The sequence below is a fragment of the Balaenoptera musculus genome, chromosome 20, assembly GCF_009873245.2.
Source record: "Balaenoptera musculus isolate JJ_BM4_2016_0621 chromosome 20, mBalMus1.pri.v3, whole genome shotgun sequence".
In the NCBI taxonomy this organism is placed as follows: domain Eukaryota; kingdom Metazoa; phylum Chordata; class Mammalia; order Artiodactyla; family Balaenopteridae; genus Balaenoptera; species Balaenoptera musculus.
Window position 1 is genome coordinate 1,208,309 of NC_045804.1, and position 24,365 is coordinate 1,232,673.

The 24,365-nt window shown below is 42.6% G+C and overlaps 1 protein-coding gene across 1 annotated transcript in view; it reads left to right on the plus strand.

The window, feature by feature from the left end:
• The window catches only part of CEP112 (centrosomal protein 112), a 437,864-nt gene that overhangs the window by 332,787 nt on the left and 80,712 nt on the right, over nt 1-24,365 (plus strand). Inside the window, exons 22-23 of the mRNA XM_036835732.1 lie at nt 2,299-2,361; nt 8,485-8,634. Coding sequence (XP_036691627.1) covers nt 2,299-2,361; nt 8,485-8,634 — 213 coding nt within the window. The remainder of the gene's footprint in view (nt 1-2,298; nt 2,362-8,484; nt 8,635-24,365) is intronic.

The window sequence follows — 24,365 nt, forward strand, 5'->3', positions numbered from 1 at the left end:
CATGAGGCTCAGTGTGGCCTTGATTCTGTAGTAGAGAGTGACTTTATTAGTCATGGAGCTAGAATAGAGTCTGGTGATTTACTAGAGAAAACAGCAATAGTCACAAGCCCCCTCTAGTCTGGAAAAAACAAAACTACCCAGTGTATTCAGCACCATTATAGATGCAGACAGATTTATGGGATAAACTCTAGCGAACTGCTTGTGAACTTAAGTTCATAAATCACACGGCTGTTGTCTTAGTCAGCTTGGGTTCTGTTACAGAACACCACAAACTGAGTGGCTTATCAAGAACAGAAACTTATTTCCGATTGTTCTGGAAGCTGGAAGTTGGAGGTCAGGGTGCTGGTGTGGTCCAGTTCTAGTAAGAGCCCTTTGCCAGGTTGCACACGGCCATCCTCTCACTGTAGCCTCAAACGGCAGAAAGAACTAGCTCACTGGCCTCTTCTTATAAAGGCCCTAATCCCGTTCATGAGGGCTCCACCCCCCAACCTCGTCACCTCCCGAAGCCTCACCCCAAATACCATCACATTGGTATTAGGGCTTCAGCCTTTGAATTTATTCCATGTCCACCCCTGGTTTGCTCCCTGGAGAGATGGAATGAGAGGGGGGACCCAGGTATAGCTCAGGGTTAAAATAAAAACGGGACTGTACAAGAGTCGGTATCCTGAACATCTAGGCACCCTTCTGAACACCCTGGCAGCCCGATGTATGCCGCCAGGCTGTAAACCAGGGGACACAGCTCTGGGCAAAATGGTCCAAGAAGGATGTCCAGTCAGATGCTGGTGTGAGAGAGTCCAGGAGCCTTAGTGATACCCTGTGATGACGCCACCTGTCCCCAAGCCTGCCCGTTTTAGAGGGCCACGCTTTAAATAAGCAAGAACACTGAAGATCACCAAACATGGAGGACAATTTCTACAGTGAAAAGCAGAGACCAAAACAGGCTGGAACAGCAAAGAAATAAAAGGAACTAAGAAAAATACAAACACTCTAGAGAACAGAAAGAAAATTTAAATGTGTGTGTGTAGGTATGGACATTGTATAGGTGTGTATGAAATCAATCACCTCAGGAGAACTGGGATTCTCTGGGACGCCCTGTGCCGTGTGTTCTAGCCGCTGAAGCGCTTGTGCTCTACCATGTGGGCTCGGGTCCTGGCTCCATCACTTCCTAGATGCAACGCTGAGCAACTCTCTTAACCTCTCTGTGGCACAGCTTCCTCGTCTGTTAAAAATGGGGAGTGATGGTGTGTTCAGAGAACAACAAGGAAACTCTTGGAAATTACAGACAGAACGGCCGGAGTTTTTAAAATCCAATACAGAGTTTAACATTTAAAGTCAAGAATTGCTACAAAAGATCAAAAAGACAAAGTAATGGAAAATAGAAGCAATAAGAAAAATATGCTAAACCTGCGAGCTCCAATATTCAGAGCTGCAGAGACAGAGAGACGAGAGAGAAAGAGACCAGGGGGAAAAAGAGAGGAAATTAAGAGAGAAATGACCAAAGCCTTTTCTAGAAATGCAGGACCCAAGCGCAGATTGAAAGCGCCTGCTTAGTGCCTGCACAATGGTTGAGAAAAAAGGCCCGGCTAGGGCAAGTCACCGCGACATTTCCGAACGCGGAGGATAAAGTGAAGATCCTGAGGCTTCCAGGGAGAGGGAAAGCAGGTCACACACAAAGGATGGGAACTCGGGTGGCAAAGGAGATCATGGAGTTCTAAGTAATGTGGACTTCTTCTGGGAAGGCCACCCTACTTCCAGGGCATAGAAGTTGTTTGATTTAGATGTATCTGTCACTTCAAAAAAAGAGCTCTTGTGTGTCAGGCAGAGTAGGGCTCAGACCTTGGCTCAGTGAGTCTAAAATCTCCTATCAGCCTCCACCAGGAGGGTCTAGTTCTTTTCTCTTTAAACCAAGGGAAAGGGTGTTAAATTTACCGTCTTCCCTCCCCCACCTCCGATTCCCTCTCCCCTCATTTCCTCTTCCTTCTCCTCTGTTTCCTCTCTTCCCCGACTTCACACACGTTTGCTGGGTCTATTTCTGTCTCTCCTTCTCCCTTTCTCTTTCCACAGAAGTCTGTGTTTGTCTAATAATTGGCAGGAGAGATCTTTTTTTTTTCTCTTTTGCTTTTTGCTTTTTAAGTGATGAATAGTTGGCGTTAGATCAAAGGCAAGCCCTGTGGTTTTCTGGCTGCCCCAGAAGGGCGGTGCAGCTGGCAGCCATCCCAGCTGCCTGGTGATAGGCGTGTGCGAGAGATACCAAGCTCACAGGTCACTGTGTGTGTGTTCATTGCATGTGTTTTTCAGGCCAACAGCAGACTGAAGCAGATTGAGAAAGAATACACTCAGAAGCTTGCCAAATCCTCCCAGGTAAGAACTTTAAAGAAAAAAAGAGCAAAACCAAAACAAACAAGAAAGAAACCTACCATAAAAGCATTTGTACTTTAGAGCTAAACGTGATTCTTTTCAGTTTTTTATGGATTAGTATCATATTTTTGATGAGTATGCGGATGCTATTAATATTTCAGTCTTAACTTTTTAAAATCAGGCATATTGAACCATTTGAACCGACACACACGTACACATGCGCACACACACACACACACACACACACACACACACACACTCAGATATTGTAAAACCAGCCTGTGTACTTGAACAAGTCCAGGCTGAAACATATTTCACAAGGGCTGGAGATACACACCTACATTTGTGATGTAAGCGGTTTGATACCATCTGTGCTTTTTTTGCAGTATTCCCTTTTGCTTCACCTAAAGACTGCTTAACAACAAGATTCAAAATGGCAAATATACTGGGTTAAATTAGCAGCTCAACTGTTGACTCCTTTTGGGAAGAAGAAGAATTACAAGGCCCAACATTCACATCTTGCTGGATGTTGTTACTACAGTAGTTGTAGTGGAAGGCCAGATACTGAACACTTGTCTCTACCTGACTTCCGAAGCTTGGAGTCCTTCTTCTGCCCAAGTTGTTATAATGATGTCCTCTGGCATCATCTAGGGAATTCCAAACATTCCTTAGTTGTATGAGTCATCGTGGAATAAATAAATGCTAATTTTCCTCTTACAGATGGATAGATTAAGCCATTTCGTTTTGTGGACATCATATCTGATGATTTTTAAAATCAACTTTTCTTAGTATTTTTGCCATGTATAGTGAGATGTGGCAGTCACCTGAAATGTATGTACACAGTGGTAGTACTAGCAACGCGACAACAAAACGATAATGAAATTAAGAATTTTATGGGGCACTAATCATATTGATTCATTCAGTCTTCATTCACAGGAACTCTGGGATTAGAAACTATTACTGACCCCATTTTTCCGTTTGAGAAAACTGAGACTCAGAGAGGTGAGGTCACGCAGGTTAGCAAGTGACTAAGCCAGGACCCAACCTGTCTTTGACATTGGAACGGAAGGCCTTAACCTGACACCACCAGTCTGGCCCAACCCCTCACGTTTTTAATATGGCAAAACTCTGCCGATAATTATGAAATTTCTTAGGTTCTACAGTTATTTCTAAAATGTGCATGTGTTATATAATTCACATCCCATTAGGAAAGCAAACAGTCTTTGTCTAAGCGAAGATGAACGTGTTCATCTGAAAGATGACGGTGCTGTCTCAATGGCCAGTATTCCAGGAAATAACGTGGGGAAATATCCTTTTTAATCCGCTGAGAAAGATTCTTATAATCAGAAGAAGTCTTATTACTCCAAAAGCTAAACTAAAACGTGAAAAAAACCCCAGCTGGCCTACCCTTACATCCTGCTTATTTTGCTTTATGTTAAGTGGCGGAGGTGGACCAAAAGTGAGATACAAAATAGCTGATAGAAATGCTTAAACACTGAGAGTATTTAAGTTTTACCTAAAGGAAGGTGTGAAGAAGCCTGATTAGTCCATATTAAAGCAAATTACATGTAAGTTGGGGGGCAGAAAGCCCAAGCTTTGGCGTCCACAGACCTGAGTCTGAGTACCAGCCCCACCACGCACATGACCTTGAGCGAGTTACCTGCTCTCTCTGGAATCCAGTTTCCTCATGTGTAAAACGGGGGAGTAGTATACTTACCTCATAGGACAGTTTTAAGTATTAAGTAACACAATGCCAGAAAAGCGCTTAGGACAGGGCCTAGGACACGGTAAAGCATTTAACAACTGTTAGTTCTTATAGGAGCCTGTGAAATCTCAGTGGAGAAAGGAGAGGGGGAGCAAAGAATGAAAACTGTATGGAAGGAGCAAGAAATTATGTATTTTAAATTTATTTCTGGGTGTTCAAGAACTGATCAAATCTCCCTCCAAAATTTGGAGAGGGAAAGGGTTGCTGGATATTTCCCCATGTAAGGACATGGAGGAGGTAGGGAGCAGACATCAGCTGGTGACAGCTGTCATGTGCTGTGGCCATCATTCATAAATGAAAGGGCAGTGCAACACCAAAAAAGAAAAAGCCTAGAAAGGGTGGAATAACATAATACAAGATAGTCCACCCTTCTCATAAGAGTAGGATGACCTTACGTTACAGACATTTTGTTTGCCCGCCTCTAAATAATATAGCTATTTATATGCATATAAGTATGTGTTTATGTTTACATCTGCGAACTGGCATTTGAGAAACACTTGTCTCTGATCAAGTCAGTTCAGAGAAACAGAGTATTTGAAAATAAACATTATACAACAGAACTGTGGATGGACTTTTGCTGTTTTCCAGTGATAGTCTGCTGGAATCTCTAACTCATATCTCGGCTGAGGAGAGTGCCAGAAGCAAAGCTGCTTAACTGTTTATCAGATTTTTTTAAATCCCTCTCTCAAAAAAAAAAAAAAAAAAAAAAAAAAAAGTAATAAGATGAATGCATTAGTAATGTACCTAGGGCAGCATCAGGTTAAATTTGGAAAATATTTTAAATATTTTACTCCCTTAAAGGAAGTCACTTAACCTTTAAGATTTTATCAAGCTCTAGGACCTAGTAGACCATGCACTCTGAACGCTCACAGGCCCAGGACGGCACCCCTCCTGGGACGCTCGGTGTTCACCCTGATGGCAGCGGTGGCACCATCTCTGGGAACACTCCCAAATATAATTTCCATCAGAATCGCGTATTTGTTCTTTTTTATCTTAATAGTACATATTAACCTTGCCTTTTCATCTTTCATGTGGTTTTCCCCACTCATCTGACTTACCTGGTGGCCATTTTTCAAAGAAAAATATTGCCATTTTTGCAGGAATGTAGGTAGCTGCGGAGAAATGCTAGCAGAGCCTGCCCATCGCCGAGGGACCGATGTCCCCCCGCGTGGCCCCCAAGCTCCCGCTGGCGCAGATCAGAGCCTGGGCTCATGCCCCATGCCCATAATGCCCCCCTCCCTGCCACTCTTCAGGGTGGCCACCCAGAAGGCATGGGTGCCCCTTTTCCACTCATTTTCTAGGGATCTTCAGTGTTTGCCGAACCTTGCCATGCATGCCTTGTCTATTGTATTTTAAAGAAGAGTTTTATGAAAATCTCAAACTCTACTATGATCTAAAAAACAAGAGAGTTAAAAATGGAATCTTGACCTCTATTTAGAATCCTGTTATTTTTAAGACCTAATAAGACCACTGACATTTATGCAAAGTAGAAATTGCTTAACAATATGATGAAATATTACAGCTTTCATTGGTTGGGTTGCTTACAGTATTAGCCCCAAATAACTTTCCCTTTGCTTCCCCAAATATTAATTTTTAATATCCATATGGAAATGTTCTTATCCACTTCTTTCTCTGAAGCTAATACAGGATAGACATTTAGTTGAGTGGTAGCATTTTGTCTTATGATTTTTAATATGATTCAATCAAACCCGGTGGCGTTTGATTATGATTGTACAGGTCAGTTTTTCTTTTTCTCAGAAACTTTTTACATTATTACTCTATGAAAAGACTAAATTATCTCAATATAATTTGCCAGGGAATTATTTTTCCTTATTTACTATGATTATAGTTCCAATACTTAAATATCTATTGAGTGCCAGTTGTGTGCCCTGAGCTAAGGAGAGAACAGTCTGTTGTCTTATACTCTAGGTCTACAGCCAAGACCTAATTCATCTAGTTAGTGTGATTATTTCTCAATCTTAAAGTAAACCTCAAATCTGCTTCCAAAATTATCCATATTTCAGCCACCTCTCTAAATCCGTCATATCTATCAGTCTATCAATTCATTTATCTATATGAGGTATTTCATCTGAAGTGTTTTGACACTCTCCCTATATCATCTTCATAAGTTTTAAAATATAACTTGCCAAAGATAATCTCATTATTTCCCCAAAGGAATTTCATTATTCCCACAAAGAATGTTAAGGTTTCATTTTCTACACAAAAGCAAGCATGTTCTCCTCACCCATCATTCCTTCCAAAACCTGCATTTATTTATTTTTGATGTATGCTGTCATAAATCTTCTGAAAAGAAGAGATCCATGTCTTATGTCCTTGTGGTCATTTGAAGAGCCCCCAAATATTTTTTACCTTCAGTCTTGGTCAGTTAGAAGCGAATCTAAATCTTACTAATTTTTAAAGGCACGAAATTACTTTGTACCGTAAAAATGCACTGTGTAATCGTGGTGGTGGTATACGAATCTACACGTGATAAAATTGCGTGACAGAACTAAACACACACGTGCGCGCACGCACACGTGCACACACACACACACACACACACTGAACACATTACAGAATTAAACTCAACACTTCTACCACGTTTCAGTTTACTCAACTTGAAACACTGCAATAGTCATTGAAATAGTTATTTTTACTATTTGGCCCCATGTTCTTATAAAATATCACTCTTAAGATTCATGCTGGGCCAAGGAAATCTGGCTGTTTCTTATCTCCGGCTCCTCTTGCTCTGTGACTGTGAGTGAGCTGCTTATTCTGCGCCTCAGTTTTTGACATTTACTCTAAGAATTTAACCTTCCCTGTTTCATAGAAGGGCTATGAGAATTAACTGAATTGCAGCCAGAATGGAAACACTTAATCAAAATTCAGAAAACAGATGAAAACATCTTCATTCTCAGTCAATGAATCCCTCTTCCCATTGCAGAAGGTTCAAGTTTGCATTTTAAAATATTCATATATTTTGTCATTTATTTCACACTTGTTTTATATTTGGTTATTTACAAATTCTAAGTGTTAAGCTTTGTTACAGTGAGTTTGCTCACTTCTCAAAGCTTAAATGTTCCTTTTTTGGGTAAATATGCTACTTATGTCAGTAGTAACAACTAATGTTTCTATAGCACTTGGCATCTGGAAGACTCCAGACACTTTCTATTTACTGCCTTATGATACTGTAATCTAGTTTTGTCATCAAATAATAGTTGAAAAACTGAGCTTCAAGGAACATATAGCACTAACTGGTCCAGTGTTTCTCACCAACCAGCCCTTCTCCTGTAGACCCAACAGCATAAAGTTCTAACCCAGGACGAAGGTTGCTTCTTTTGTTAGAAGACACAACCATTTCCTGCTTTTGAAAGGTCATCACTATTGAATTTGAAAGGAAATGGGTACATCCAAACCAAAGGAAGAGCAGTGCTCTCAGTAAACCTATTAAAGAAAAGGTCCCTCATCCGATTTGCTTTGAGACCATGGAGGGAACCCAGTCATGGAGAGACCCGATTCTCAAATGTAGAGAATACTACGGGAGCCTCTGAAGTGACTCGTTTGAACCAAAAATAAACTTTCATGGATATATATCAGTTAGGAAGAAAGCAACCTATTTAGAACTATATCATAATAAACTTCTCTTCAATACCAAAACCTTGTTTAAAGGGAAGACAAAGTAGTAGCTAGTTAAGAGGAACCGACTAGTACAGCAGTCGACCTGTCTGCAGGGTTCAAATCCTGCCTGTCTCCTGGTCGCATGGCATCTTCAGCAACGTCACAGGTTGACCTCTTGCTCTGCCTCTGTCTCTCCATTTATAAAAGATGGGCAATGGCGGTGCTTGTCACACAGTAGTAACTGACACAGGAACTGAAGTGCTTAGCACAGTACACAAGCGTTAGTAAACACTCAAAAATCATTGTGTAGAATTAGGTAACTATGAACCATGAACTCTGTTCATGATTTTCTTTGGTTATTAGAGTTCAAAGTATTATGAAAGGCAAAATAGTTTTTTTTTCACTCTAACAAGTATGTCTCTCAGTAAAATAAATCCTGACACATTTCATATTTTTGAGATCACAGATGTTCTTTCCTCTGATGAGTAAACCTTGTGGAATGTTATAGTGGGAACGGCTTCCAAGTATATTTGGTTCAGCAGTTGTTCACCATTCACAGTTTTATTATAGTCTTTTATTGTGTGGAATTTCATGCGTTAGTGTGCGTGATAACACTAATTGAAAATATTTAGTTTGTGGACTAGAGTTTTGCCAAATCCATTCTTTCGTGAAGCATAAATACATATACAATAGAGGCCTCTCACTGAAGAATTTGAAGCTACAGCATGCTGTTTTCATTCTAGATCACAGCAGAGCTTCGGACGACCATCTCCTCTCTGAAAGAGGAGAGCAACCAGCAGCGGTTCGCTGCAGAAAGGCGGCTCCAGGACGTCGCGCAGAAGTTTGACGATGAGAAGCAGCAGCTGATTAGAGATAGTGACCGAGCAATCAAGGTAATCTGGAGGCCCCAGTAAGCGGCGGTACCGGCTGCTCTCATGTGACGAGAAGGAGGGCGGGTGGGTGCAGGCGTCTGGTTTGCTCGCACAGCCTGCAGTGATCCATCCCCCGGACTCTGCCTTTGACGCAGCCAGTGACTCAGGCTGCCTGCCCTCCAAAAGGTCACATGCCAGCGGAAAAAGTCATTTTGGGCAAGCTCGGTCCACTCACATTGAACAAATATTTGAAAAATACCCTGTCCTTTCTCTTGAGAACCACTTTGGAGCTGTCTCTTGAAGTCAGAACGACTGTTTTAGCCCAGTACTGCTGGCTAATAAATTCAGAAGTCAGCTTCCGGTTGACATTCTATTCTCTGCCCACATCCTTTCATTATGGATTCGCATAATGAGAAAGAACCTGTTTGAGGTTTGGAATGCCAACCGTCTGATGTGCTTTGACACCGTACTGTGTTGCTGCTGAGAACCTAGGTTGTTTCCAAATGGCTTCAGAGGATCACACCTTTAATAGCAACAGAAAATCCCCTGGACCCTGATTCTTTAGGTGATAGGCAGTTAGATCTCAAAGTAGTTTCTTCTTGGCTTCATAGCAGTGAATATTTTTGTAAGTGTCTACATCATGCTGTGTTTAATCTGTGAGGATAAGCATCTGGAAACCTTTATAAATAAGATTTAAAAGAGAACAAAACATTTTTTAAAGAATTCCCAGTAAAAGATTATTTTTCAGTGATTTTACTTTGTTATAACAATGCTTGAAGTATGTAATCATACAAAACAAAGAAAAATAAAAGAGACACTTGGGTCACTGCCTTTTTCTGCCTAATCCCGCCATCTTTCTTTTCTGTAGCCTATTGTAGGCAATCTGAGTAACTTAGGGAGAAGTCAGTGTTAATGTCAGTTGCTTTGTTGTATATACCCTTTAAGCCTGGACAGCACTGAATAGAAGAGAAACCTTAAGACATGGACCGAACCTTAGAGGCCAGTATACCCAGCCTCCTCACTTTAGAGGTGAGGACTTGTTTTGTTGTTAATGAGATTTTCCCTGTATTTTTCCATCTGTGAGCGTCTTCTCCCCCTACGTGTGATGAGACAAAAACAGATGTTTCTTTTTCGTATTCTGGTAATTTTAACAAATCTTTGAAACTCTTCATTTATAGATGCAGAGGAAGTACTCATTGATCTGTAGAACAGTTTTGCTTTGCGTGAACTGAGCTGACAACTTTATTTAAATTCTTTTGCTATATAAAAATTTCATTTTAAGTGAGTTTCTTTTCCACTTGATACCCAAATACCAAGTGGTAGGTAATTTCCACATTTTAAATAAGTAATTGAATCCTAATATATGCCAAAGGGGAACATTCATTTACTTCATAACAACAGAGTTTCCAGTACTGTTTCTTAAAGATTAAAACATCTTGAAAGAAATGTAATTAGTATAACTGCCTATTTTTAATTAATTTTTTTGCAGTTTTAATCCATTCACCTGTTAAAAGGGGAAAACATTCTGACCCTAATTTCCAACAGACTGTCAAATCATAAAGACTGAAGTTGAAGTTAAAAGATGGCAGTATATATATATATGTACATATATATATTTATATTATATTTATGACATATAATGACCAAAACATAGGTACCTGAAAATAATTAAAATCACAATGTAGATAAGACATAGTTGAGTTTTGATTCACTCACGTAGATTATGGATAAAGTGAATGACTTTTTCTTTTACTAACCTATATCAGATAGTTAATGTATTAGGACTCGTTGCCTTGCACGTTTTTTTTTTAGGCTATGTCACAAAAAATAATAGGGATAATAGCTGATATTTCTTCAACAAGTAGTACGTACCAGGCTCTTTACCAAACATTTTCATTCACCTCACGTTCCATTGTCTCATTTAAGCTTTATGAGTAATCTTTACGAGTAAGAGTGTTTCTATCATCCCCATCTTACAGACGGAAAAACTGAGGCTCTGGGGTGAAGTAACCAGCCAGAGATCAGATGGCCAGATAACTGTCAGAGCCAGGTTCAAGTCACGGTCTTCTGACCTGACAGCCTCAGCTATTAACCATTACACCAGACCCCTGCATCTACATTGTCTGTGAAAGTGAATCAGTGACCAAGTGCGTAACCAAGTCAGGGTGTCGTCACTCTGATTCCCTGTCTGCCTGAATGATGACAGCACTTTTGCAACAGTTGTTTGATCTGGACATTCTAATTGTGTTTGAGTGTTTTGTACACGCAGATACATGGAGGGATAGAGATACTCAGAGAGAGACAGAGTCACCACGAGGCTTGTATTTGGTTTTCTGAGACCAAGTACATTTGCCTGCATGTACATTCAAGTAAGCTCGTATGGACCTCATACTTTGTAGTATTACGTCTTACTGTGTTTAAATATTCACTATAAGAACAGTGTGCGTGCTCACTATGAAGTGTGCCTCACCCCACTTTCTGGGTGGAGAACAGAGTGCACAGAAGGCCCAGCGCTCGCTCGGCCAGGGCCTCAGAGTGTTCCCGTGGGTAAGGAGGCCTTTCATTAAAGTCAGTCTTCAGAGAAAACGGAGGTATCGAGGAGGCCGCTGAAACCCAATTAAAGGGCCACCAGTCTGGGGTAGTGTAACACGATAAAACAGTTCTGGAGAATAATTTGGCAATACCTACCATTACTATATTGCCCGAGAGACGTGCCTAGGCTTTGACCCACTTCCAGAATTTGCCCTACGTGGCAGTTAAAGACTCGCCCTGAGCTTTAGCTAGCCAGAAAGATGCTCATTCTCGCACTCACTCATTTATCTCTTAACCGTTCGTTGATCTCCCGTCATGTGAAAGGCGTCCACAGCTCCGGCATTTTTGGTCTCCTTGCTATACTTCCTTTTCCACCGTAGCACATCAGCTGAAAACTAAGCAATATTGAAAGCGATGTTGGAGAAGGATATTTAAGGATCTTGAAGATGTTCGCAAGATAGTTGTCAATGAAAATGCAGTTTACAAAACAGTAGGTACATATGAGGTCATCTTTGCCCAAAAAAAGTGCATATAAAGAGAAAAAAAGACTGGAATTACATATCAAAATTTTACTAGTGGTTATCTCTGAGTGGTGGAATTTGTGGTAATTTTCTTCTTTTATCTTAGCTCTATACTTTAAGTTATAACAACAATCTTACAATAAGAGACAATACAAAGTGTTTGGTAAAAAAGGAAGCGCCTTAGCCCAGAGGAACCCAGTGGTCATAAGGCAGTCATGCAGCCGAGACTCACAGCAGGCACGAGCCTTGTGGCTAAGAAGCGAGGCCCCTCGCAGAATGGAATTCCTGGAGTGCAGAAGGAGGTAGAGCAATAGAAGTGCAGTCACGCGAGCAGATCTTTCATGCTGTCGTACACCCCATCTCGAGAGCAAAAAATCTTCATCACTTATTTACTGCTTTAGTCCACTCCTCACCTTCAGACTCAAGCTTCTAAAAAGAGCTATCTCTACTGTAGAACAAGCCACCCCAAAACTTGGTAGTTTAAAGCCACAGCTGTGTTACGTGCCCACGATCCTTTGGACCAGAGATGTGGGCGGGGTCGGGCTGGGTGGGTCTTCTGCTCCATGTGTGGCATTGGGGCTTGGGGGCCTCGTCAGCATACATTCTCCAGGAAGCTTGGCTGGGGCTGCGGCATCCAGGGTGGGTCCAGACCCCCCACGTCGCCTCGTTCTCTGGGCAGTCAGACCTTGTACGTGGAAGCCGCTGTCTAAGAGTGGGGTTCAAGTAGGTGAAGGCAGACCCGCGCTTCCCTTACGGCTACCGTAGGAGACTCACGGTGGCACTTCCACCGCATTCTATTGGTCAAGCCAGGTCCCAGCCCCGAACCAGGGGGAGGGGAGATGGTGGCCACCTCTCAGAGGGGGGAGGGGAAGAGGTTGGGAGGCCACGTAGATCCCAGCAGTGGTCTGTGCTCAGCGTCCAGCTCCTTCTCCCCTTGCCCGTCACCTGCACAGAATAGTACAGGGAAAACCTGTGTCTGTATCCCTACCACCCAGAATCAACATTGGTCATTAACATCAGGACATATTTTTTAAGAAAATCTACTCTATTTTTGTAAAAAAATGGATAATGGGATATACTCGTAAATAATTCAAAATGCAGGGAGCCAGAAAGGTAAAAATATTTAAAGTCACCACGGATTTCATCACCCAGAAATAGCCATCTTGGCATTAAGATGAACATCATTTCAGATATCCGACTACATATAAGGAGAAAAGAGAAGGAAAGCCAGAGAGACGTACAGAATGGGTAAATACTCTAGATCCGGTATTTTTTTAGTTTTAGATAAATCTCAAGTTAATTTTACTTAAATTCAGCTGATGAAAGAAGCTAGACTAAAACAGGAGGAATTGTTAAACTTTTGGGCAGAATTTGATTTGGGGCTGAAAGCTGAGTAGATTAGAATACTCACAGTTGCTCCCATTACCCCTCCTCACCACCTCCTGCCTGGGGTTGTGTTGTATCTTTACAGCGTCTGGGTTTACGATATTCACAATTTGTCTTTAACCATAACCCTTAGTTTAATACCCATGCTATCTTTAAAGGGCATGGTGCTTACCACTAGGCCTTTTATACCCCAGCCTTTTGCACTTCCATTCCCGAAGTTTTTACTTTGATGTGGTTCTTAATTGGCTGGATTTCATGGTCAAGTAGTTCCTTCAAGATTCACGGTACTACCTTCCCCGAGTTTTTCCATGTCTAAGAATGTCTGCCAATGACCTTTATGTTTGAATGACATGTTAGATGGCACAATATACTTGTTTTCATTTTTTCCCCTGAGAACTTATATGTTGCTCATCTAGCAGTTAACATTGCTATGGAGAAGGCTGGGCAAGGTTGGAGCTTTCCCCCACGTCAATGATTTGCATTTTCTGGGGGATTCCTGGAGCAGTCTTTCTTTATCTGTTCAGTTTAATAGATTAACCAGGATACATTCAGCAGTTAACCAGCACCCCTCTAAACGTTCAACGTCCCATATCAAATGTTTCTGAAACACAGCTCATCTCCCCTGCATCAGTAACACTCATTTGTAGTGTCTCTGCATTTTCTGGAACCCGAGGGAAGGAGAGGGCGAGCTGGAGTAGAGGCGTGCCTGCAGTCTGGTTGGGCTGACTGTTCAGTTGCTGAGTTTGCACTACCTTAATGGGGGGCGGGGGGGGGGCATCATAGAATCCATTGGGGGTTGAATTATCCCAACTTGGTGTGTCTTCCTGAAGGCTGGACACCTTCACTTTCCTCAGAGGTAGACAGCCCTGACTTCTACCTGTTTTCCCACCCATCCCACAGCCAGAAGAGGAGAAAGCTGAGGCTACCCACACAGTGTCCTTGTCTTCAAAGTTGGTGGTATTAGTGGGAAGTCCTGGGGCTTTGTTAACCCTAACAAAGTAACAATTTGGGGACATGGGCAGATTCTGAAGTCAAGTGACTGAAACGCTGTAGTGTCTCCAGAGTCATGTTTGTTTCCTTCACCACAAGCCCTTGAGGGTTTTTTCCTATCATGTCCACCTTACTACCCTATCTCAGTGCCTTAGTGCTTTTCTGCTCATTTTTACTCGTATTTACTCACTTCATTTGGTGTTGGGAGAGGGAAATTCAGTCTCCTGTGTGATCTTAGAAGCCTGTTTGACTCCTTAGTAACATTTAAGGAGGAACCTGTGTTAGTCAACACTTGCCACAATGCAGTGTAACAAACAATCCCCCAAGTTCAGTGACTTGTCATAACAAATATTTGTTTTTCTTAAAACATATCTATGGACCATTAGTGTGCTTTGACTCCAGGCTTTAGATTGGGCTCAGGCCTACGCTACTCGTCTGTACAGTCTCCTTGGACTAGTAGCTGCCTGGGTGTCCTCAGGGTGGGTTACAGGAGGGCAAAAAATGAGCAGGAAAAACGTCCCTGCGGCCTCAGCTTCATTTCCATCCACATCAGTGGGGCAGGGAAATCATACACTCTCTCTAGTCTGGGACCATGAGCATCTATGAACAGTGACTTAATCTGCCACATAAACAGGCTCTAAAAACTGCCTTAGCTCCATGGCACTGCTTTCCCAGTTCATCAACCATCCTGAAACCATTTCTCCCATCCCCCGTCTCCTCTTCCTCTTTTTGACACTCAAATATTGGTGTTAAGCAAAGCCTCTTCTGTTTTCTTTGTATCTGCTATCCCTGGACAATCCCAGCCCCTCATGCAAACTTCCATGCAAATGAATTTTGAATCTCCACCTCCACCCAGACTTTTTCTGAGCTCTCAATCCACATTTTTTTTTAACAGGATGGAAATTTTATTTTATTTTTATTTATTTATTTATTTATTTATTTATGGCTGCATTGGGTCTTCATTGCTGCACGCGGGCTTTCTCTAGTTGCAGTGAGCGGGGGCTACTCTTCGTTGTGGTGCCCGGGTTTCTCACTGCAGTGGCTTCTCTTGTTGCAGAGCACGGGCTCTAGGCACACAGGCTTCAGTAGTTGTGGCATGTGGGCTCAGTAGTTGTGGCTCACGGGCTCTAGAGCACAGGCTCAGTAGTTGTAGCGCGTGGGCTTAGTTGCTCCGCAGCATGTGGGATCTTCCCAGACCAGGGAACCTGTGTCCCCTGCATTGGCAGGTGGTCAATCCACATTTTTAAGTATTGTTGCACAGTTTCACTTGGATGACCCTCAGGCTGTTCAAAGTAGATACACCATAAACTGACTCTATCTTCCTTCCACTCTTCTCTCACCCCAACCTGTTCTTCTTGTACTGATTATAAGAATTAAAGTACCACCATCATCCACTCAGTCACTCAAGTCAGATTCTGGAAGCCCCCTTGAATGAATTCTTTGCCTCCCTTCCCTCCCCAAGGTCAGTTCCTAGAATAACGTCTGCATATTTCCAAATGCACACCCCACCCCCCAATCGCTAGCTCCTACCTTCTTAGACCTTCACATCTTTGACTTTGCCTGTTACAATCCCTTTTTTGTAGAATCACTGCCAATAGCTTGCCCCTCTCAAATCTGTCCCTCAAACTGTTGATAAAGTGACCTTTCTTTTTTTTAATTTTTTTTTAATTTTTTTGCTGCATCAGGTCTTAGCTGTGGCACGTGGGCTCTTAGTTGCGGCACGCGGGCTTTTAGTCGTGGTGCGTGGGCTTCTCTCTAGTTGTGGTGCGTGGGCTCCAGGGCGCGTGGGCTCTGTAGTTTGCAGCATGCAGGCTCTCTTGTTGAGGCGCGCGAGCTCAGTAGTTGTGGCACACGGGCTTATTTGCCCCACGGCATGTGGGATCTTAGTTCCCTGACCAGGGATCTAACCCGCGTCCCCTGCGTTGGAAGATGGATTCCTTCCCACTGGACCACCAGGGAAGTCCCATAAAGGGACCTTTTGAAAACACAAATATGAGTATGTGGTTTGCTTCTTAAAATCCGTCGGTGGCTTTCCATTGCCTACGGGATGAAGTCTACCCTTGTAGCATGGCATATGAAACACTTCACCACCTAAACCAGTGGTTCTCAAGGTGTTGTCCTCAGACCCCTGACCCCTGTGGGCCCCTGAGATCTTTTCAGGGGCTCCGCAAGGTCAAAACTACTTTCATAATAGGACAAAGACATCAGATGCCTTTTTCACTGTGTTCACATTTGCACTGATGGTGTAAACGCAGTGGAGGATAAAACTGCTGGTGTTTCATCATGAGACGTGGCATTGACACTGAACTGTATGAACCTAAACATATATTTTAAAAATAAAAGTAACTCTTTTTCCAAAGCAAGAAAAAACTACTGTATGTAGTCGTTTTCTTCACCACCACATACTTGTGCTTTAAAAAAAACTGAAATAAAGAGTATTAATTTTATTATATCTCAATCCCTGAGAACACATCTTCTAACATTAATAGGAAGTACACATAAAGCACTCCTGCTGCATACTGAAGTAGGATGGTTTTCTTGAGGAGAAGCAGCTCTGCATTTGTTTGAGTGTGAGCTGAACTCTAGTCACTTGGAAGGAACGATTGACAGGCAAACTACGCATATTCTGTTCTGACTACGTGGCAGAGGTTTTCTTGAAAATGAAGGAAGTGAGTCTGACACTTCAAGGACAGCAACTGCCTATTATTGTTGCTAATGATAAAGTTTGAGCTTTCAAGCAAAAATTAGGAACTTGGAAAACTTATACCATCACTGCAAGCTTGACAGCTTCCCAGTACTTGAAGACTTTTCCGACAAGATCAGTGGTATTACTAATGATGTGCACGGGAAGAAACAGGAAAGAATTAATGAAGTGTATCAACATTTGGAAGATTTTTATAACTCTGTGAACTAGTGTTTTCCAAATCACTGTTGTTACAAAATCACGCATAGGTGAAAGACCCATTCAAAAAACAAAGTGGACCAGTGGATTTTAATGTTAACGGTACACAAAGTTTACTGATAGAGTTTCAGATTCCGCATGGCAGCTAACATTTTTAAGAAACTACCGCTTGTCAATTTTTGATGTAGTCACAAGGAATACCCACAGTCATCTGAAAGGTTACTAAACTACCCCTCCCTTTTCAACCGCTTACCCGTGTGAGACTAGATTGTCTTCCTATACTTCAGCCAGAGCAACATCTCGTAAGAGACTGAATGCAGAAGCAGAGATGAGAACCTAGCTCCTTCTGCTGAGCCAGGCGTTGAGATTTGCAAAAGTATAAACCATAGCCACACTCCTCACTAGTTTTTTCTTGCTTTGGAAAAAGAGTTACTTTTATTTTAAAAATATATGTTTAGGTTCATACATAATGGGTTTATTACTGGTGTTTTTAAATGAATTAATAAATGTTTTAATAGTTAATTTTAATTTCTAATATAGGGAATATCAGTAGATATAACCCACATAAACAAAACCTCTTCGGGGTTCTTGATTTTTTAAGAGTGTAAAGGGGTCCAGAGACCCGTAACTTTGAGAACCGCTTGTCTAGATGTGGCCCTTCTCTCCACTGTATCAACAGCCAGCCCTCAACCTTCACGCTCTCTGTGATCACACGAGCTCCGTGTAGAGTCCTTTCTCTTAAGGTTTCAATGTCATCTTTCTGTGAGGTGTCTGAGTGAGAAGCCCATGCCAGCCTTGCCCCTTCCTCTAGTGAAGTTTTCGCTGCACTGTAATGGTGGTCCCCAACCCCTTATCCAAAACCTAGAATGTGTTTTGCAAATCAGCATCTGCAGGTCTAGGGAGGTGGTGTACTGCTTGTCTTTATCTCCAGGTGGGTCTGGGACAACACGCTGCACCCAAACTCGTGTGCAGAGTGACGCATGTGAATCCCCCAAACGGGACAGGTAGGGACTCTGAACGCCCGCACAGCGCCAGTCAGGGTTTGTTGCTGCACAAGCTAACCGCAGCCTTTCAAAAACCATTCATGGTTTGAAGAGGGTTTGGGGGCAAAGGGGAGACTGTGACCTGTACTTGATTCCTTCTCTTTATCACCAGGTAGACTCTAAGCCTCTTGAGAGCAAACACTTATTGAAGTTCATGGCTTAGTGGAAGTTCTAGAAATATACTGAATGATGAGTAACTGAATGATGTTACCACATAAATCAAGGCTCTGGAAACTTTATTAAACTTTATTAAACTTAATCATGTCACTTTATTCTCATTTAATTGATGGCAGCAAGCTTGTAAATGTTTTGTGACGCTATAGCAGATATGCAAAAATAACTAGATTTGTGGTAACAGTAACATGTTTTGCCCAATAGGCAGATCCTAATAAAATACCCTACACCTTGTTTACACATAATTTCTGTACTCCAGCACTCCAGGGGGAGGTCCCACCAGGCTGTACCCCAAAGCCAAGTCATCTGCTCGGCAGTGAGCGCTCTCCGCTGAACTCACAGAAGTTCATGGGGGGGAAACTGATAGAAATAGTTGTATGGAAAGACCGGGGAACATTCCTCTGGCATCATGCCCCACCACGGCTAAGCCCTTTCTTTGAAGCTGGTGTATTGAAAGTTCCTCACTGTGAAGCCAGATGTCCGAGCAGAGATTTCATATCAAGGAGAAATGTCATCAAATTTTTGCTTGCAGGCCCAGAAAAGAGATTCTAAAGCACGGACGCTCCTCTCCCTTGGCCACTGACTAGAGTTCACGAGAAAAGGTCGGCTGCCAGTAGGACATCTAGAAATCTGGTCTGTGTTACCCGAAGGGCTTGAGGGAGGGGAAAAAAGAACATTTCATAAGATTGGGCAATTCTCACTGTGCTAAAAGCTTACAGGAATCCATTTCTCAAAGAATAAAATTACAGACCTCATTGTGGGGTTTCAGGAGCGTTGGGAAACAGAGAAAGCTCAGTGCCTAGCATCACATGGCTTTGTTTGGGACCCGCTCGCTCGTTATTTAATTGTCGTCTCCCCTGCCTGCACGTCCTAAGGGCGTGGAGGGCGCAGAATCGGAATGAATAACGCTAAGAAGAGAGGTGTACTTCCCATCCCACCCAAGAAGGCTTGCCTGCTCACTCAGAAAGGAAGACAGCCATTCAGTCACGGCAGCATAAAGCATGAGGGCCATTGTCCAGGAAGGAAACTGCAGAAGACGGGCTTGGATACAGTGAGGCAGTGAGCTATGGCCCTGCTGCTGGAGCAAGGAGGCGCGATGGCAGCGCGTGAGCGGAGAGGACAGGCACGGTCCCCCCAAGCGCTCGACCCCCGCCTTTCCTCCAGGTCTGCTCTCTGGCAGACTTTTGTTGTATTTAAAGACTAGTTGAAGATTATTTGTTCAGTGGGAAAAAACCTTCAAGCACTATGAAAAATGTTTTTAGCCCCTGGGACCCTGCCTGTGTGTACTAAGGAATCGAGTAGGGCTGGCTGGCAGAGCGCGTGACTGACCGCGAGTGACTGCAGGAGCCCAGGTGAGACGGGTTCTTCCCCGCCCTGGCGGCGTGGGCGGTACCCTCTGCAAGAGCGGAGTCGTTAAGCGATTCTACACGGTTAATTCAGTTACTGCCCCGTCCAAAATACGAATTGCTGTGGCTAATCAGACATTGGAATATAGATGTATCATTCAGGTTTTTTAATGTATAAAAAATTAACAAATAACTATTTGGAAATATTTTCATCTTTAATAATTCCGAACTGTATCAGAAGCTATTTCAATGTCAGTATGATGGACTGAAATATATAATTTCATCATTATGTAGGCAGCAACAACTAAAATGACTGAATGATCACCATGTATACATATGTGTTTATACAGGTAATTGTATATATTTACATACATGTGTATATTCAGAAGCGCTGGGTTATATAGGATCCTAATTATTGGAAGACTTGATAATGATTTTAATATATTAAGCTAATTTTATTTAAAAATTTGGCGGTGTCTCACCACAAATGGCTGCCTCACTCTGGCAGAAGCTGAGCTTCTGTTCAGTGCCTGGTGACTCAGCCAGCCTCTCTGTCACCACTTCCCAGTACTGAAGTTCGTGCCTTTTCCTTCCAGCTACCATGACATTACCCCTTGCTTCCCCGGGTTTCCTGGGAAAGGATTCCACTCCCTGCTCCTGTCTTCCTAGGCTCCATCCCCCAGCCTCAGCGCTGGTGACAGCATCAGCCAGTTGGTATGCTGGCTTGAAGGAGCCGACTGGTACGTTGTCAGGAGTGCTGCCAGCTGGAGCACGTGCACCGTGGAAATCGGGGCACACTGCTGCACATGCTTCTTGAGAGCCAGCTTTTCCCAGCGTTATTAAACTTTCACCAGCCTTCAGCTGCCCATGGTCCCCTCCCCCCGCTTCCCTGATGAAGCTCCCTTCCAGCTCTGGTCCCCCTGGTCATGAGGACCGTCTGCCTTCGCAGTACAAGGGGTGTAAGGACAGATGGCTGGATGGACGGCATTTCACCACCCTTCCTGGTACGCTTTCTAGCTACCCGCCAACCTCGTGCTCTGCTTTTTCTGATGCGTATGAGTCAGCTCTACCAAATGTCCCTTTAAAGCCCCTTTTCTAATCCCAATGCCACAGTCTTTGAAGTAGCCTGCTAACTCTTGTCTAAATTGGGCGGTGTTTTCCCACTTCTAATCATCCTCCAACTCCATGCGGCATTTGACCGAATTGACCAACAACTTTCCTTCTAGAGCAAGGCTTGGAAAACTTTTTCTGTAAAAGGGCTGGATAGTAAATATTCTAGGTTTTGGGGGCCATACGGTCTCTGTCACAATTACCCAGCTCTTGCTGTTGTGGTGTGAAAGCAGCCTTAGACAGTCAGTCAACAAGTGGGCGAGGCTATGTCCCAATAAAACTTTATTTAGGAAGACAGGCCAGGTGGCAGATATGGCCCACTGGCCACTGTTTGCTCACCCCTGCTCTAGAAACGCACTCTTCTCTTGGCCTGTCTCCTCTGCTGGTCTCTCTCCCTCCTCGTGGGTGTCCTCAAGCCCGTGTCCTGGGCTTTGCTTCTCCTTTTCCCTGCACAGTGAGCTCATCTCCCCTGTGACTTGAGCTGTCACTTCTATAGAGATGCTTCCCAGAACCCTTGCCTGATTCCTGGTTGGGCCGCGTATCTCCCACTGCCTGTAAATCGTCTTCTTTTGGAGAAGGCACCACTATTTCACACTCAGTAATTGCAACATGAAATTAGCATCTTCCCTTCCAAATTGGCTCTTCTTTCCAGTCTATCAGGGTTACCCCCAGTCTTTCTGTTTCCTGTTAGAAACTTTGGGTTCGTCTTTGTCCTTTCTTTCCTTCATCCCCGTTTATCTCAAGTGTATCACCAGAGTCCTAAAATGTATTTCTTATTCTTCTGATAGGACCCTGTTCAGAGCCCTTCTCAACTTGCGATTGATTTAAAACAGTCTCCCTCAGCTGGTGTCCCTGCCAAAAGCTCTCAGCTCCGGTCCAGCATGAAGAACTCTGCCAGAGAAATCTTAAATCACTGATTTCCCTGCCTTACAAAGAGTGCTTAGAAATCAATAGGAAAATACTAACCAGCCAGTGGACCAAAAGAGCAAAGGATATGAACACAGAACTCACAGACAGAAAGTAATATCCAGTAAATATGGGAAGATGTGCTTATTCTCATTCCTAAGTTAAAAATGTAAATCGAAACTGCAGAGTTTTGAAGGGCCTGGCTGCCACTTGATGGGCATAAATTTTGAACCTGAAAAAATAGCCAGTGATGCAGCAGCGTTACTGGAAGTTTAAATCAGTGCAGCCTCTTTGGAGGTCAATGTGGGGGAATGTACTGCCACTTCAAGTGCACATAACCTTTGAACCTTTGGTTCCACTCATAGGAATGTGTTCCGTGGATATAGTTGCCAGGCTCTACAATATCTTTGTAGCACTATTTGAGCAAAAAGCTAGGGAAAAATAAATTATGGTACATGCAAGCAATGAAATAGTATGAGGCCATTTTAAAAGAATGAAGTAGACCTCTCTGTGAAAGTGAGACAAGATTGCCGACATTAGTAAGTGAAAAGAATGCAGAATGCTATGTACATTTAAAGTTGCCTGAATGCATCTCAGAAATGGGTAACTGGTTATTTTAGAGCAATAGGACTTTTTATTTTTCATTTTATGTCTTTTGATGATGTTTTCATTTCTTACAATGTCATATTACTAAACTGAATTTAAAGGATCTCTTTTAATGACAAGGTCAATCTCTTGTGCCCGGCTTTCAAAGCCCATCCAGGTTTCTCAGTATTCCTCAGCATGTACGTTCTGTTCTAGCCAAGCTGGACTTCTCACTGTCCTCACGTTCACGGCAGTGCCGCGTCCTGCCTTCACTCGTGCTCACTGCAGCCTCTTCGTCTGTCCTCAGCCTTGTTGAGGTCGCCAAGGCCATCTCAGGGTCCTCCCTGCCTCCTCTGGGAAGTTTTTCTGACTGCCCCGGTCCCTGGGGAACCTTATACTTTCATGAGGTTCTGTCATTAATGCTTAGTGATCCTCTTCTTGTTTCTGCTTTCTGCATAGCACCCACAGTACTGGGCACCCAAAAATAAAGACTTAGTTGACTTAAAGCATATAATCTCGAATTATTATATGCTAAATTTTATGTCTATTATTGTATTTTAAGGCAGCTTTAAGCACATCAGCACCAACCCTCCAGTTAAAAGAAGTAGGGATCCACACACACACACACACATACACACACACACATACACACACATACACACACACATACATACACACACACACACACACACACATACACACACACACACACACACACAGTCTGCAATCAAATGCCTAAGCCTTTGGGTTAGCAAACTCCTCTCTGAAGATGAGAGATCCTTGATGTGTTAACACATTCAACCACTTGAAGAAGTTCCTGCTCTAATGTGAAATTGTTTCATCAGAGACTTTCTTCCCGACAGTTAGATGAGCTCATCTCACTTGAAGGACGAGGAAGGACTTAGCATCTAGAGCAGGAAGTGGGGAGGGGGGACAAAGACGGTAATTTAGGGGCCTGAGGAGTAGAGCTGGTGGTGTCTTCAGGGGTGGGCCCAGCAGCTTCAAGGTTGGGCCACCGTGGAAGAGGGGGAGTGATTCATATGTATTTGTGACTGTGGTTTACATGATCCTACACTGACACGTACAGGCTGAGATACAGGTGCCCTTTTAAAAAAGGAAATGGAATGTGTGCATATATGTGTGTGTGTGTATTTGTGTATGTGTGTGTATATATCCTTTTCAAGAAAAGATAGAATGCGTATATGTGCATAGCTACATATACATATATTTTCCAACAGTTATACATTCTTAGAAAAAAGTGAAGCTATGAATACACAGTTGTATTATCATAACTGATTCTGCATAAATATGCCTTGTAAATCATGGGAAAATTTTAAGACAGGCCTTGCTTACTTTGCTTTACATTTATATAGTGTTATTTTTAGGGAATTTGTTGCATTAAAGAAATAAAACAGAGAGTTAACTTATAGCTTTACACAGACTTTTTGAGGAACTAAATCAAATCAATAAATTAATGAAGATAAACCTAGTTTTTATACATAGATTATATTTTCCAAATGCATATAATTGGAAAAAATTCATGTGACGCTGTCATGCCATCAAAAAAGACCAAAATGTCATTTCCAGGGACGTCAGTAGGAGTCTTTTGCTATCATAGCAGCAGTAGTAGCAGCTGAAACTAGAGATTTGGAGCGAAGCGATCTGGGGTGGTTGGTGGGTTACAGGAATGCTTTAATGTTGGAAGCACAGAGGAAAGAGTAGAATTAAAAACGAAGACACAGCCCCCATTTTTTTTGAGAGGCAAGACCCTTTTGCTTCTATGTCTCTGTCACTTGCGCCAGGACCCTTCCGAAAGCCCTCTGACCACCTAAATAAATATTCATACGGCTGCTCAACATCTCATTAATAAACCAAGATTTGGTGGTGAAATATTTCAGAGTAACGTATGATTTGCATCTCACCCTTGCTTAACTTTAAATCTCAAGCAATTAATAAATTAGACTCGAGAGGTTTTTAAGAAGTAACATCTTACATGCACCACAAATTGCATTATTTTTATGTGTAAATAATGATGAAAGGAGAGATTGTTCCTTTGATGTGTATAAACTACACTGTAAAATATGCAGAGAACATTCTTGAGTTTAGTTGCAGCCAAAACAAATAGACTAGTTCATAAAACAAAGCAGCAGCATTCTTAGAAACAAGCATTACTTTTTCTTTTCTTCCCAATTGCTCTTTTTCCATCTTATATTCTTGCCATTCCTTGGGGCAGATTCATTCCAAGTTCAAAAGCGAT